Source organism: Nuphar pumila, chromosome 6 (assembly GCF_984573655.1).
Source record: "Nuphar pumila chromosome 6, dmNupPumi1.hap1.1, whole genome shotgun sequence".
NCBI classification, from domain to species: Eukaryota; Viridiplantae; Streptophyta; class Magnoliopsida; order Nymphaeales; family Nymphaeaceae; genus Nuphar; species Nuphar pumila.
In genome coordinates this window covers 129,795,649-129,809,097 of record NC_143254.1, presented here as the reverse complement: position 1 = coordinate 129,809,097, position 13,449 = coordinate 129,795,649, and the positions used below count along the sequence as shown (strand labels likewise).

The following is a 13,449-nucleotide window of genomic DNA, read 5'->3' as shown; positions in this document are numbered from 1 at the left end:
AGGTGATGGGATCTCTAGGTGGTCCTTCATCAATATGTTGATGAGATTGGGAGATCAGAATAATGATTTCCTCAGTTTCAATATCACTTGAGTTATTCTGATTTGACTCATCATCACTAGTATCATCGTCTTCAACTAGTAGATCCAATAGAAAGAAATAATCTACATTCTCATCATGAGATTCAAGACTTTCGAAGCCACTAAGATTTTTCAAAAAACTCACATTTCTGGAAACATACAATTTGTCATTCTTAGCATCATAACAACGAAAACCCTTTTGGGTTTCAGAATAACCAAGAAAGGCACAAGGAATGGCCTTTGGAGAAAGTTTGTCATTTTTATCAGTAAGGACAAAACATTTACATCCAAAAACCCTTAACCTGCTATAATCAGGTTCTTTTTCGTATAATTTTTCAAATGGAGAAATATTGTTAAAATTTTTTGATGGAAGTCTATTTATAAGATAGATTGAAGTAAGAGCTGCCTCAGCCTAGAGTTTCTTTGGAATATTTTGCGAAATGAGCAAGGTCTAGTTATTTCAATGATATGCCTATGCTTTCGTTCAGCTAACCCATTTTGTTGAGGAGTTTTTGGATAAGATTTTTTATAGTAAATACCAAAACTTTCAAGATAACTCTTGAATTCGTTTGAAAGGTATTCACCTCCAGAGTTTGACCTAAGAATTTTTAAACTTCCATTGAATTGATTTAAAACCATCATATGAAAAGTTTTAAATGTCGAAAAAACTTCATGTTTATGTTTAAGAAAGTATATCCAACAAAACCTAGTGTAATCGTCCACGAAAATCACATAATATGAGAATTCTCCTTTAGATATCACATGAGCCGGACCCCATACATCGGAATGAACAATTTTAAAGGGTTTTGTCGTAAACATGGATCTTTGAGTAAAAGGTAGACTTTTCATCTTCCCAAGAATACATTCATTACATAAAAAATCTCCTTTACAAAGATGTTTAATAAAAGTCAAGTAAGAAATTTTAACAATGTTGGGATGTCCCAATCTCTTATGTCATACATGAATATCTTTGTTTTGAACAACATTACAAAATTGATTCTTGGGAACTTGGAGAAAATCAATGTAGTAGAGGTCTCCTCTCCTAGAGCCTTCCCCAATCAACCTCCCGGACCGGCAACCTTGTATCCAATATTTATTAGACGAGAATTTTATATCGCAACCATGGTCCGAGAGTTGAGAGACCGAAAGTAAATTTAAATTTAATTTTGGTATAAGACGAATTTTTGGAACAAAGAAATCTTGTTTTTCAAAATTGCCTATTCCTTTAATTTCAAGAGGTTTCCATCAGCCGTTGAGACAAAAGATGGAAGAGTATTTTTAGAAAAATCGAAAAGAGAACAATCCCTTGGGGTCATGTGGAAAGATGCACTAGAATCTAAAAGCCAAGATGTCTTACCGGGAGGAGAAGAAGTTGACATAGCGGCTCCGAAAATGCCTCCCTTGAGAAGAGGTTGTAAAGCTTTCACTATTTGTTGAAGAGAAAGAGACCCATTTGATGATGATGGTCGTTCATCCGGTTGGGATGTCATAGCCATCGCAATTAATTTTTTTCATTTAGGGCAAATGGGTTTGATATGCCCCGGTTCTTTACAAAAATGACATTTTAATTTGCTATAGTCTCTTTTGCCATATCGATCGTTTCCTCCTTGACCTTGATTCTTGAAGTGAGGAGGTTTATAGGCCTTCACATTATTCCCCGGTCTTAACACGACATTTACCCCTTCACAATCCTCTTGAGTAGAAGAGATAACAAGAATGCTAGGATTATTCTTACTAATCTCCATACGGGTTTCCTCACCACTTAACTTAGTGATTACATCTTCAATTAAGGGAGATGTGAAGGTGGAGAGAAGGGAGGACCGAATTTGTTCAAATTCGGGTCTAAGTCCATTTAGAAAATTGAAGAACCGATCTTTCTCTAGTTGTTTGTGTCTTAATTCGATCGCTTCTCCACTCTATTTTGGTTCAAACATAGCTAGCTCGTCCCAAATAGAAGATAATTCAGCAAAGTATTCCTAAATAGTCATCTCATTTTGTTGGAGGGTCAATGCCCTTTTTTGAAGATAATACTTGTGTGACAAATCTCTTGAAGTATACATTTTTTCAAGGTATAACCAAGCTTCGGAAGCTTTTTTGAACTTAATGATGTTGGTGTTTATCTTGGTTTCAACGGATGAAAAAATTCAAGACAAGATCTTGAAGTTTTTCATCTCCCATTCGTCATGCTTTCTTGAATACTCTTTAAGAGCCCTTTGTCTTTCTTCCCCTTCAAGGATCTTAATATTCCCCTTTTCAACGATTGTAATTTTTGGTTCGGGCTCCGGTATCGAACCTTGAACATACCCCCAAAGCCCCTTTCCTTTAATATGGGCTTTCATATTAAGTTTAAACCCAAGGGAGAAGTTGGAGTCCTTTTCGCCCATTACAGAGGATAGAAGTTGAAAAATAACACGTACCTCAAAAGATTTTCAAGTCTTTCTTAACAAAAGAGGCTTCTAAAATATTGCCCGAAGAAGATAATCCACTTCAAACTTCAATAGCTCGAAGGCACGTTTTTTGAAGCACTCAAAAAATGAAGAAGTGCACGATCCTCCTTCTTCAACGAGGCTTTGATACCATGTGAAAGTATCTTCAACAAGATACTAAGATCAAAACCTTAAAATTCTTGATAACAAATACGTGCACACACGCACAATAAGAACACTTAGAACACTTGTGCACAAAAGCACAAATCAATCTCACAAATGCACTAAAAGAATAAAAGGCTTTATTGAATGCTTGGGCTTTGACCCAAAGCCATAAAAATACACAAGGGGAGAGCCCCTTTAAATAGAGGAAGTGGAGGCCTTGGAGGGGCTTCACTTCTACTCACTGGAGCCCCTCCAACGGTCACAAATGTGATTGTTGGAAGGGACCCAATGACTAGATGGTGGGCCCCTCCAAGGTACATACTACCTTTTACAAAAAAGAATAAAATAAAATGAAAAAGAATTACAAAACATATTAAAAAAAGAATATGTTGTAAAAAGACTAAACTACCCCTACGGCTAATCGATAGGAAAATATTATATATATATATATATAATAATAAGTAGATTATAATATATGTATATGTATTACCTTATATATATATATATTAGATTACATGGTTGATTACATAATTTAACATGGCCATCTTCTCTCCATAATATATAACTAATATAGTTATCCTTTGAAATCTTCTTATGATATATATGTATAGTTGGGATGTTTTGTTAGCTCTATTTATAGGTTTTCAAGAATTGATGATATTGAAGATCCTCTGTGTACTAGAGAATATGATTGAGCACCCCTTAAAGAAGCACCAAATGGAAAAACTTAATTAAGTCTATAACGACATTTTATGTAATGGGTTTCTTCTTTTGTAATTTCAAACATACAGTGAGTCACTGTAACTTTGAGGGGTGTGTATATATATATATATATCTTAGTCAACCTAGGTTGACCTATTCTAGTCGTTAGAGAGGGTGTCCAACGAGTAGATTTCTAGCCGTTGGACCCTCTCCAACGGCTAGAAGGGAATCTCCTTTTCCCTCTTCTCTCCTTTAATTTTTCTCTCTTCTCCCTCTTTTGTGTGGGTGGGTCTGTGCCTTTGTAAGGTGAGAGAGTAATGGGTCGATTATAGGCTTTTGTGTGTCTGAGTGTTTGTAGTGAGGTTGTTTGTAATTTTTCAATTTTTTTGTATTATTTGAATTTCATATTTAATGAAATTATTCATTTTATAATTCTCATATTTCATTGTTACTTCTACGGTGAGTGTGTATTCAATTACATTGTGTTTTTGGTTCTTGATATCCATTCTGGAGTGCATTGGGATTCGTATCATTTTCATGACAAGTATAAAGTGAAAGAAATGTGCCTTACATGTGTTTTAAATTCTGAGTTGTTATTCGTAATGTTTTGGTCCTTGAAATTTGGTGGAGTTTTTAATTAAATAGTATACGAGCTAATGGTTATAACTGTTAAAACTCCCTTGATATCCCAAAGTGGTGTCTCAGAAGAAGCAAGCCTGATGGCCTTGAAAGCTGTAGTAGTTATCTTATTAGAATATTTCATCAAAATGTGCTTTAAACTGGTTTTGAGTCATGCCTACTAATATGTGTCTATTGAAGGCAATATCTTTCAATTTTCTTTCTTCCAATTAACTCTGAAAACCTTTTAGTTAGTGCGCCACCTAGAAAGATTTGCAAGAACGAATTAGTTTCTGTCTACCCAAGTTGTGCAAATGAATTTGTGTCCTGGTTTATTCAATAATAACCAACAGAAAAGCTATGGCCACACTGTTATGCTTGATCTAGTTGTTCTAGCTCTTTCATCTGGTAGTTGTAACAGCATGGTCATGTTTTTTATGGAGATCCGGTACTTTTTGCTCTGTCAGTTTGATTACTTATCTTTAGTATGAGGATGACTGGAAAATTTTCTTAAGTAGCTCTGCATAACCGTCAACTAATTTGAGGAAACTTGTGTAGGGTCCCTGGAAGTGATGATGTTTCCCTCAGGATAACCCATTGTGGAGTTTGTTTTGCTGATGTTGTCTGGACAAGAAACAAACTTGGGGACTCTGTCTACCCCTTGGTTCCTGGGTTAGAGTTTGTTTATTAGTTTGAAATTGTTAAGCATTTATGTTTTCTTTCTGGAAGAATTAAAACAAAGGCATGGCTTTATTCTTTATTTTAGGCATGAGATTGTTGGAATTGTGACTGAAGTTGGACCCAATGTTAGCCGCTTCAAAGTTGATGACCATGTTGGTGTGGGAACTTATGTCGACTCTTGTAAAGAGTGTGAATTCTGCAATGACCAACAAGAAGTATGCTGTGAAAAAGGTGTTACTCTTACATTTAACGGTGTTGACAGGGATGGCACAAGAACAAAAGGAGGCTACTCAAGCTACATTGTTGTTCATGAAAGGTGATAGCCTTCTTTAAGGAATGTTTTTAAATGTTTTCTTTCAAATGCATGTTGGAAAATGTTGCAATTTGAAAATTAATTGAAATTATGTTTACTCTTCAGTAATTATCATCAATATTGTACATAGCCAGTATAGATTTCTGCACATTTAGATGTGTCTATTCTGAATCTTTTTCCAGAAAGCAAACAAATTTAAATGGGATAAGGATAATAAAGCATCACTTCTCTTATTTGAGACTGAAGATGTGTTATCTATCTTTTCATGTCAATTCAAAGTGCAGTAATTCAATTCATCTGGTGCCTCATTTTCATATATTTGCAGACTTTATTTTCTACTATGAAGCCTTGTAATAAAACAGGATGTGCACAAACACAATGCCAACAACGGGCTACACAAGTGCACAAATGCAAGAGGGCCTCTAATGGACCAATTACAATCTCACAAAAGAGATACACAATAACTCACAAGAGAACAACAATGTAAAAATATAAATTGTATTTTTTCACATAAAATGCTTAGAAAAGCATTGGGGAATACAAGGGAAAAGCCCCTATTTATAACCAATTAAGAGGGAGAGTGGGGGCAGCTCAACAGCTAGTTGGGCTGCCCCAACAGCCATAAACAAGAAAATACAAAAAAAAAAGAAAAAAGAAAGGGACAGCCCTATAGGCTGATCCCTATTACATTGTGAAATTATTGAAATACCCCCGATGGGTATTTCAGTTTACATAAACAAATATATATATATATATATATATGTGTGTGTGTGTGTGTGTGTGTGTGTATGTGTGTGTGTGTGTGAGAGAGAGAGATCTATGCAATATATTTTAACACTCCCCCTCAAACTTGTGGTGAGACCACCGAAAGTTTGTGAAGAAAAAAAAAACAAGGTAGAAGAAGAGTTTTGGTAAAAAAGTCTACAATCTGAAATTCAGATGGAACATATGGTAAATCTATCATCCCCTTCAAGTCTTCTTCCCGAACTAGTAACAATCCATTTCGGTGTGCTTTGTTCGTTCATAGAATATATGATTGTTGGCTATATATATAGCACTCTTGTTATCATAACATAACTTTGAAGGTCCTCAAACATCAACTCCTATATTTGTCAGTAAAAGAAAACAAGTTTCTCCAAAGATGTTCACCAAATCATCAAAAGTGGACACTCAAAAGAGTTTCAGCAAAGCACCAAAAGAACACACAAAAAGCCACAAATGGGCTCACACACAAGATCTACTAAAGGTGGCTGAAACAACCTTAAAAAATATTATTTTATTGACTAAAATATGCAATAAGCAATACGTGAATGTGGGGAATCCACCCCTTTATATACACATTTCAAAGGGCCTTAATAGAGACGTTGGGAGAGGCCCAACGGCTCTAATTATAGTCGTTGGACCCTCCCGGCATCTCTTTTGACTAGTCAACATTAGTTTAGTTGGAATTGAACCAAAAGGTAAAAAATAAAAATATCTAAACTAACCTATCTATATATATATATATATATAAACACTCACCCTCAAGCTTACGATTGGATAACCGAAAGTTTGTATAAAAGAAAGTGAAATCTAAGAGCAACGATAGGTTTGGTGAAGAAATCAGCCAACTGATATTTGGAAGTAACATATAGAGGATCAATCGTATCATGTAGATACTCCTCTCGAACATAGTGACAGTCCATCTCAATATGCTTGGTGCGTTCATGAAAGGTCCGGTTGATGGCGATGTAAATGAAACTTTTGTTGTCACAATACATTTTTAATGCTCCTTGAACCTTGACTCCTATGTCATCCAGTAATCTTCTTAGCCAAACCACTTTCATAGTGGTTGTAACCATGGCTCAGTATTCTGCTTCAGTTGAAGAAAGAGAAACCTTCTGTTGTTTCCTACATCTCCATGAAATCAACAAGTCACCTAAAAACACACAAAAATCAGTTGTTGAGTGTCGGTTATTGTGATCATCTCCCCAATCAGCATCAGTATAAGCAATTAAATCTAATGATGAAGTAGCAGAAAAAAAAAGTCTTCAAAAAACAGAAGTTTTAATATATCTAATAATACACAAAACTGCTCCCATATAAACAATGATGGGAGCATGCCGAAATTGGCTTGTTGTGTGAACTACATGCACAATGTCAAGTTTTGTAATTGAAAGATATGAAGTGCACTGACAAGTTATCTATATGGTATTGGATTTTCAAGTGGTTTCCTATCATCAATCTTCATTTTGACATTTACAACTTTGGGAGTATCAACCTTCTTATCATCTGAGATACCAAACCTGACAACAATATCCAACGCAAATTTAGATTGAGTCAGCAAATAACCTCTAGAAGAATATGCAACTTCTATACCAACAATTATTTCAAAAAGTGTTTTGAGAAGTTTTTTAATGTTTTCAATTCCATGTTTGTTGCCTCCTATAATGATCATATTGTCCACATAAAAAAGCAAAATAATAATACCTAGATAAAAAATTTTAACAAACAAAGTTGTGCCAATTAAACAAGATTGAAATCCATCAAGTATAACTTGACTAAGCATGTCATACCAAGCCTTTGGAGCCTATTTAAGGCCATACAGAGCTTTATCTAAATGAAGAGTCTTTCCCTTAGGAATAACTATACCAAGCAGTGCCTCATAGACTTCTTCAACCAATTTACCATTGAGAAACACATTCTTAACATTCATTTGGTATATAGGTTATTTCTTTACAGAGGTAAGGGCTATTATGGTTCTAATTGTGGTCATCCTAGCAACAAGTGCAAAAGTTTTCTCATAATTTATTCCATACTCTTAGGAGTATCCCTTGGCAACTAACATAGCTTTGTACCTTTCAAGGGTTTTGTCACTCGGTTTTTATCTTATAGACCCATCGACAACCTATGGGTTTCTTTCCTAAGAAAATATCTTAGATAGTCCAAGTATTTGTCTTTTCAAAGCATCTAATTCTACCCTCATGGCTTCTACCCATTCAGAATGTTTCTTTGCTTCAGCATAGTTTGATGGTTCTATATAAGAATGTATCAATGCAACCTAAGTTTGATACTTAAGTGAAAATGACTCATAGGACACAAATTTTTAGGGGGTTTTGACACTCTCGATAACCTTCTAGTTTGTGTTTCTACATGTTTTTCAAGGGCACGTGGATGTTCAGAACTACTATGCCTGGAATATTGAATATAGTTCTGATTTTGAGATTGTTCTTCACTTATCTCATTGTCATGAGATTCTTCTTTACTCACCATTGTTAAAATGTTAATTGTAATACATATATATTATTTAATATTATTATTATATTTTTTCTTTTATTATTTTCTTTTTCTATTTTCCTTTATTTTCCTTTTTAGCATCTAGTTCAATAGGAACTATATATTTGATCCAGTCAAGTTCCTGTTGGAACTTGACTGTGCAATAGTTGTTGGGACTCTAGTCCAACGGCTATAATAAGAGTCGTTGGACTAGAGTCCAACGTCTCTTTTGGAGAGCTCAAAATAAGCTCTCCTCTCTCTTCCACTTTTTTGTATATATTGGGGTGAACCCCTTCAATGTAAGGAACAATACTTCTTAAGCATTTTGTGCATGAATAAAGTATTATTTATTTTTCAAGTGTTCTTTCTTTTATACCCTTTCAGGGGTCATGCTTGTAGTTGTGAAAGTATCTCCAACAAGATACTAGGAACAATATTGCAATTTTCTTGGAAATAAATGCGTATACAAACGCCCAACAAGAACACTTGAAACACTTGTGCACACAATGCACAACACAAACTCACAAATGCACAAATACGAACCCAAAAATCATAAGTTCCACTAACACAAGCTTGGGCTAAAATCCCACAACCTTGAGAATACAAAGGGGGGAATGCCCCTATTTATACAAAATGAGGAGGACCTTAGAGGGGCCAACTCATAGACATTGGAGCCCCTCCAACGATCACAATTGTGACCGTTGGAAGGGGCCCAACGTCTATGAGAGTGCCCCCCCAAGGTACATTTGACTTTGGTCAAAAGAAAAGAAAAATAAAAAAGAAGAAAAATAAAAAGCAAAAATACAAGCATATTCGTAAAATGAATATGCGTAAGATTTGAGAAATGACTAAACTACCCCTATGACTAAATAATAGAAATATATATTTTATATATATAATAAGTAGATACATATACATATATATTAATATATGTATTACCTTATATATATAAAATATATATATATATATATATATATATATATATATATAACATTACATGATTTGATTACATAATTTAACACCCTCCCTCAAACTTAGGGCAGGATGACCGAAAGTTTGCTAAGAAGGAAGTCGAAGCGCAGAGCACACAAAGCTTTAGTAAAGAAATCCGCCAACTGATATTCTGATGTGACATATGGGAGGTCAATGACTCTTTTGAGATACGCCTCACGAACATAATGACAATCCATTTCTATGTGTTTGGTCCGCTCATGGAAAGTGTGATTCTTAGCAATATAAATCGCACTTTTGTTGTCACAACATAGCTTGGTGGGCCCTTCTATTATGATCCCCATATCTTCCAGCAACTGATGGATCCATACAATTTCTATAGTAGTAGTCGCCATGGAACGATATTCGGCTTCAGTTGATGATAGGGACACCAATCTCCTAAGAACACGCAAAAACCAGTAAGTCTGAGGAAGAGGACAAGAAAACTCCTTTATTTAAAGTGCTCTTTATGTATCTTACGACTCGTAAGATAGCACTCATGTGAACGGAGGTTGGTGCATGCTGAAACTGGCTTGTCGTATAAACTGCATGTGAGATATATGGTCTTGTAATACTTAGATACATCAACAATCCTACAAGTTGTCTGTAGGGAGTAGGATCGGAGAGAAGAACACCATCATCAATCTTCATTTTAGCTCCTACTATAACAGGAGTTTCACAAACCTTATCATCAGTAATACCTGACCTGTCAATAATCTCAGACGCAGGCTTAGTTTGAGACAAAAAATACCCTCTATGAGAGTAAGCCACTTCAATACCCAAAAAATAAGTTAGAAAACCCAAGTCAGACATTTCAAACTTATCCTTTAAAATTGATTTTATGCCTTTAACTCTTTTAGAATCACTTCTGGTTATAAGCATATCATCCACGTATAGAAGTAAAATAACAATCCCTGCATTAGATTTCTTAACAAATAAAGCAGTATCAATAAAGCAAGATAAAAAACCATTTTCTATCATTACAGAGTTAAACCTATCATACCAAGCCTTAGGAACTTGTTTTAAGCCATAAAGGGCTTTCCTAAGGCGAAGCACCTTCCCTTTGGGAGTCTCCATTCCAGGTGGAGCATCCATGTAAATCTCTTCATTCAAATCACCATTGAAAAAAACATTTTTAACATTCATTTGATAGATGTTTCATTTGTTTATAGAGGCAGTAGAGATGAGGCATCGGATAGTTACCATTCGAGCAACGAGCGCAAAAGTTTATTCATAGTCAATCCCATACTCTTGACTATACCCTTTAGCAACTAATCGAGCTTTGTATCTCTCCAGAGATCCATTGCTCTTAGTCTTAACGTTAAATACCCAACGACATCCTATGGTTTTCTTTCCAATAAGCAGAGTTTGAATTTCTTATGTCTCTGCTTTCCTAAGAGCCGTGAGTTCATTTTGCATAGCTTCTTGCCATTCTATACATTTTTTAGCTTCCTCAAAATTCTTTGGTTCAAAGTAAGAGTGAATAGCGCTAAGACAGGCCCTGTATCTGGGTAAAAAAGAATCAAATGAGACAAACCTAGAAGGTACTCTTCTACTTCTCTCAGTTCTTCGTAGATCATCATTTGTTGAACTAGAACTACTAGGTTCACTGTATTTTTCAATAGCACTCCTGAAATTACTTCTATCTCTATGGATATATGTTATAGGTTCTCTTAAATCTTCTTCATTACTGTGTTGAGGTACCAAGGGAAGAGGAGGGGAACTATCTTCATTTTCGTTGATGTCATTAGGAGTAAAACCATAATCACTATCCTCATTGTCATCATCATGAGCTAACATTTCAAATAGGAAAGAATAATCCATGTTATCTTCATAGGATTCACCTTTTTAAAAACCATTAACATTTTCCAGAAAACTCACATTTCTGGAGACATACAACTTGTCATTCTTGATATCATAACAACGAAACCCCTTATGGGTTTCGGAATATCCAAGAAAACACAGGTAATCACTTTAGGTGAGAGCTTATCGTTCATATCAGTAAGAACAAAGCATTTGCAACCAAATATTCTTAATCGACTATAGTAAGGTTCTTTAGTATAGAGTTTTTCAAAAGGCGAGATATTGTTCAAGTTTTTAGAGGGTAGCCGATTTATCAGATAAACAGATGCAAGAGCAGCTTCAACCCAAAAACCTTTTGGGATGTTTTGAGAGACCAACAAAGTTCGGGTTGTCTCTATTATATGTTTATGCTTTCTTTCTGCTAAGCCGTTTTGTTGAGGGTTTTTTGGACAAGATCTTTGGTGGAGAATACCATAATTTTCAAGGTAGTTTTTGAAATCATTTGAAAGGTATTCTCCACCTGAATCAGTTCTAAAAATTTTGAGATTCTCATTAAACTGGTTCTTAATCATCATATGATAGGTTTTAAAAGTTGAAAAAACTTCATATTTGTGTTTAAGAAAATAAATCCAACAATATCATATAATCGTCAACAAAAATAACATAATAAGCAAATCCACCTTTGATAAAACTGGTGCCGGACCCCATACATCAGAATGGACAATTTCAAACAGTCTAGTTGTAAACATAAATCTTTGAAAGAAAGGTAATTTTTTCATTTTCTCAAGTATACAATCATTACAAGTGAAATAACTTTTGCATAAACTTTTGACAAAAGGCAAATGGAAAATTTTTACAATATTTGGATGTCCAAGTCTTTTGTGCCATACATTAATATCTTTTTGGACAACATTACAAAAAGGATTCTTTGGAACTTGAAGGGAATCGACATAGTAAAGATCACCCTTCCTAGAGCCTTCCCCAATCAATCTCCCGGACTGGTGATCCTGTATCCAACATTTGTTAGATGAGAATTTTATATCACACCCATGATCCGAGAGTTGAGAAACGGAAAGTAAATTTAAGTTTAATTTGGGTATAAATCTAATTTTTGGAATAAAGAATCCTTGTTTTTCAAAGTTACCCATTCCTTTTACTTCAAGAGACGTTCCATTCGCAGTTGAAACAAAGGATCGAAGGGGATTTTTTGTATACTCGGAAAAGGAATTAAAACTTGGAGTCATATGAAATGAAGCACCCGAATCCAAAAGCCAAGAAGTCTTACCGGGTGGAGAGGAGATTGACATGACCGCACTGGAAGTGGCCCCTTTTAGAAGGGGTTGAAGAGCATCTACGATTTATTGAAGAGAGAGGGCTGTAATGAGATATTGCGGAAATATAAAGAGTGCATGCAAGCACATACAACAATGAATAAAAGAGAAAATATCACAAGTCCACGAAGGGACAATACAAGCACAAGCCTTTAAGAAGGCAACAATATACAAAGCCTCTTATTGAAAAGAGAGAGGAGCTCTCCAAGATGAGAATACACAAGGGGATCACCCCTATTTATACAAGAGAAGGAGGAGGAAAAAGGAGGGCCAAAGGGCCTCAAAAGGAGAGCCAAAAGGGGGCTCCCATAGAGTCGTTGGGAGCCCCCAACGGTCACATTTGTGACCGTTGGGGGCTCCAACGACTTCTATGTTGGAGCCCCTTTAGGTCCTCAAAAATAATAAAAAAAGAAATGAAAAAATAAAAAATAAAAATTACATTTGTTCAAAAAAAGAAAAATAGTTGTTTTCTAAAACAACTGTGAAATTACAAAAATACCCCTATCGGGTATTGATGTAATAAACAGAATTTATATATATATATATATATATATATATATATATATTTATATATATATATATGTATATATATATATAATAGGTACATTTTAACACCCCCCCTCAAACTTTACGGGGGAAGGACGGAAAGTTTGCCGAGAAGAAACATGAACCGAGGAGCCGGAAGAGCTTTAGTGAAGAAGTCTGCCAACTGATATTCTGAAGTGACATATGGCAGGGCAATAGTTCCTCGTAAAAATTCGTCACGAACATAGTGGCAATCCATTTCGATATGTTTCGTACGTTCATGAAAGGTATGATTGCTGGCAATATAGATAGCACTCTTATTGTCACAGCACAGCTTTGAGGCTTCAGTAATATCAACTCCCATATCTTTAAGCAAACTGCGAAGCCATACAAGTTTCATTGTTGTGGTTGTCATTGCCCGGTACTCAGCTTCAGTGGATGATAGTGAAACTTTCTGCTGCTTCTTGCATTGCCAGGCAATCAATGAGTCCCCTAAAAAGACACAAAAACCAGTAGTTGAGACTCGATCATTGGAATTACCTCCCCAAATCTGCATCAGTAT

General features: G+C 35.2%; 1 protein-coding gene across 1 annotated transcript in view; it reads left to right on the top strand.

Moving 5' to 3' along the window:
- Window positions 1–13,449, top strand: part of CAD1 (cinnamyl-alcohol dehydrogenase) — a 59,952-nt gene that overhangs the window by 11,521 nt on the left and 34,982 nt on the right. The window contains exons 2-3 of the mRNA XM_090009063.1: window positions 4,548–4,661; window positions 4,756–4,986. Of these exons, the coding sequence (XP_089865189.1) occupies window positions 4,548–4,661; window positions 4,756–4,986 (345 nt within the window). The remainder of the gene's footprint in view (window positions 1–4,547; window positions 4,662–4,755; window positions 4,987–13,449) is intronic.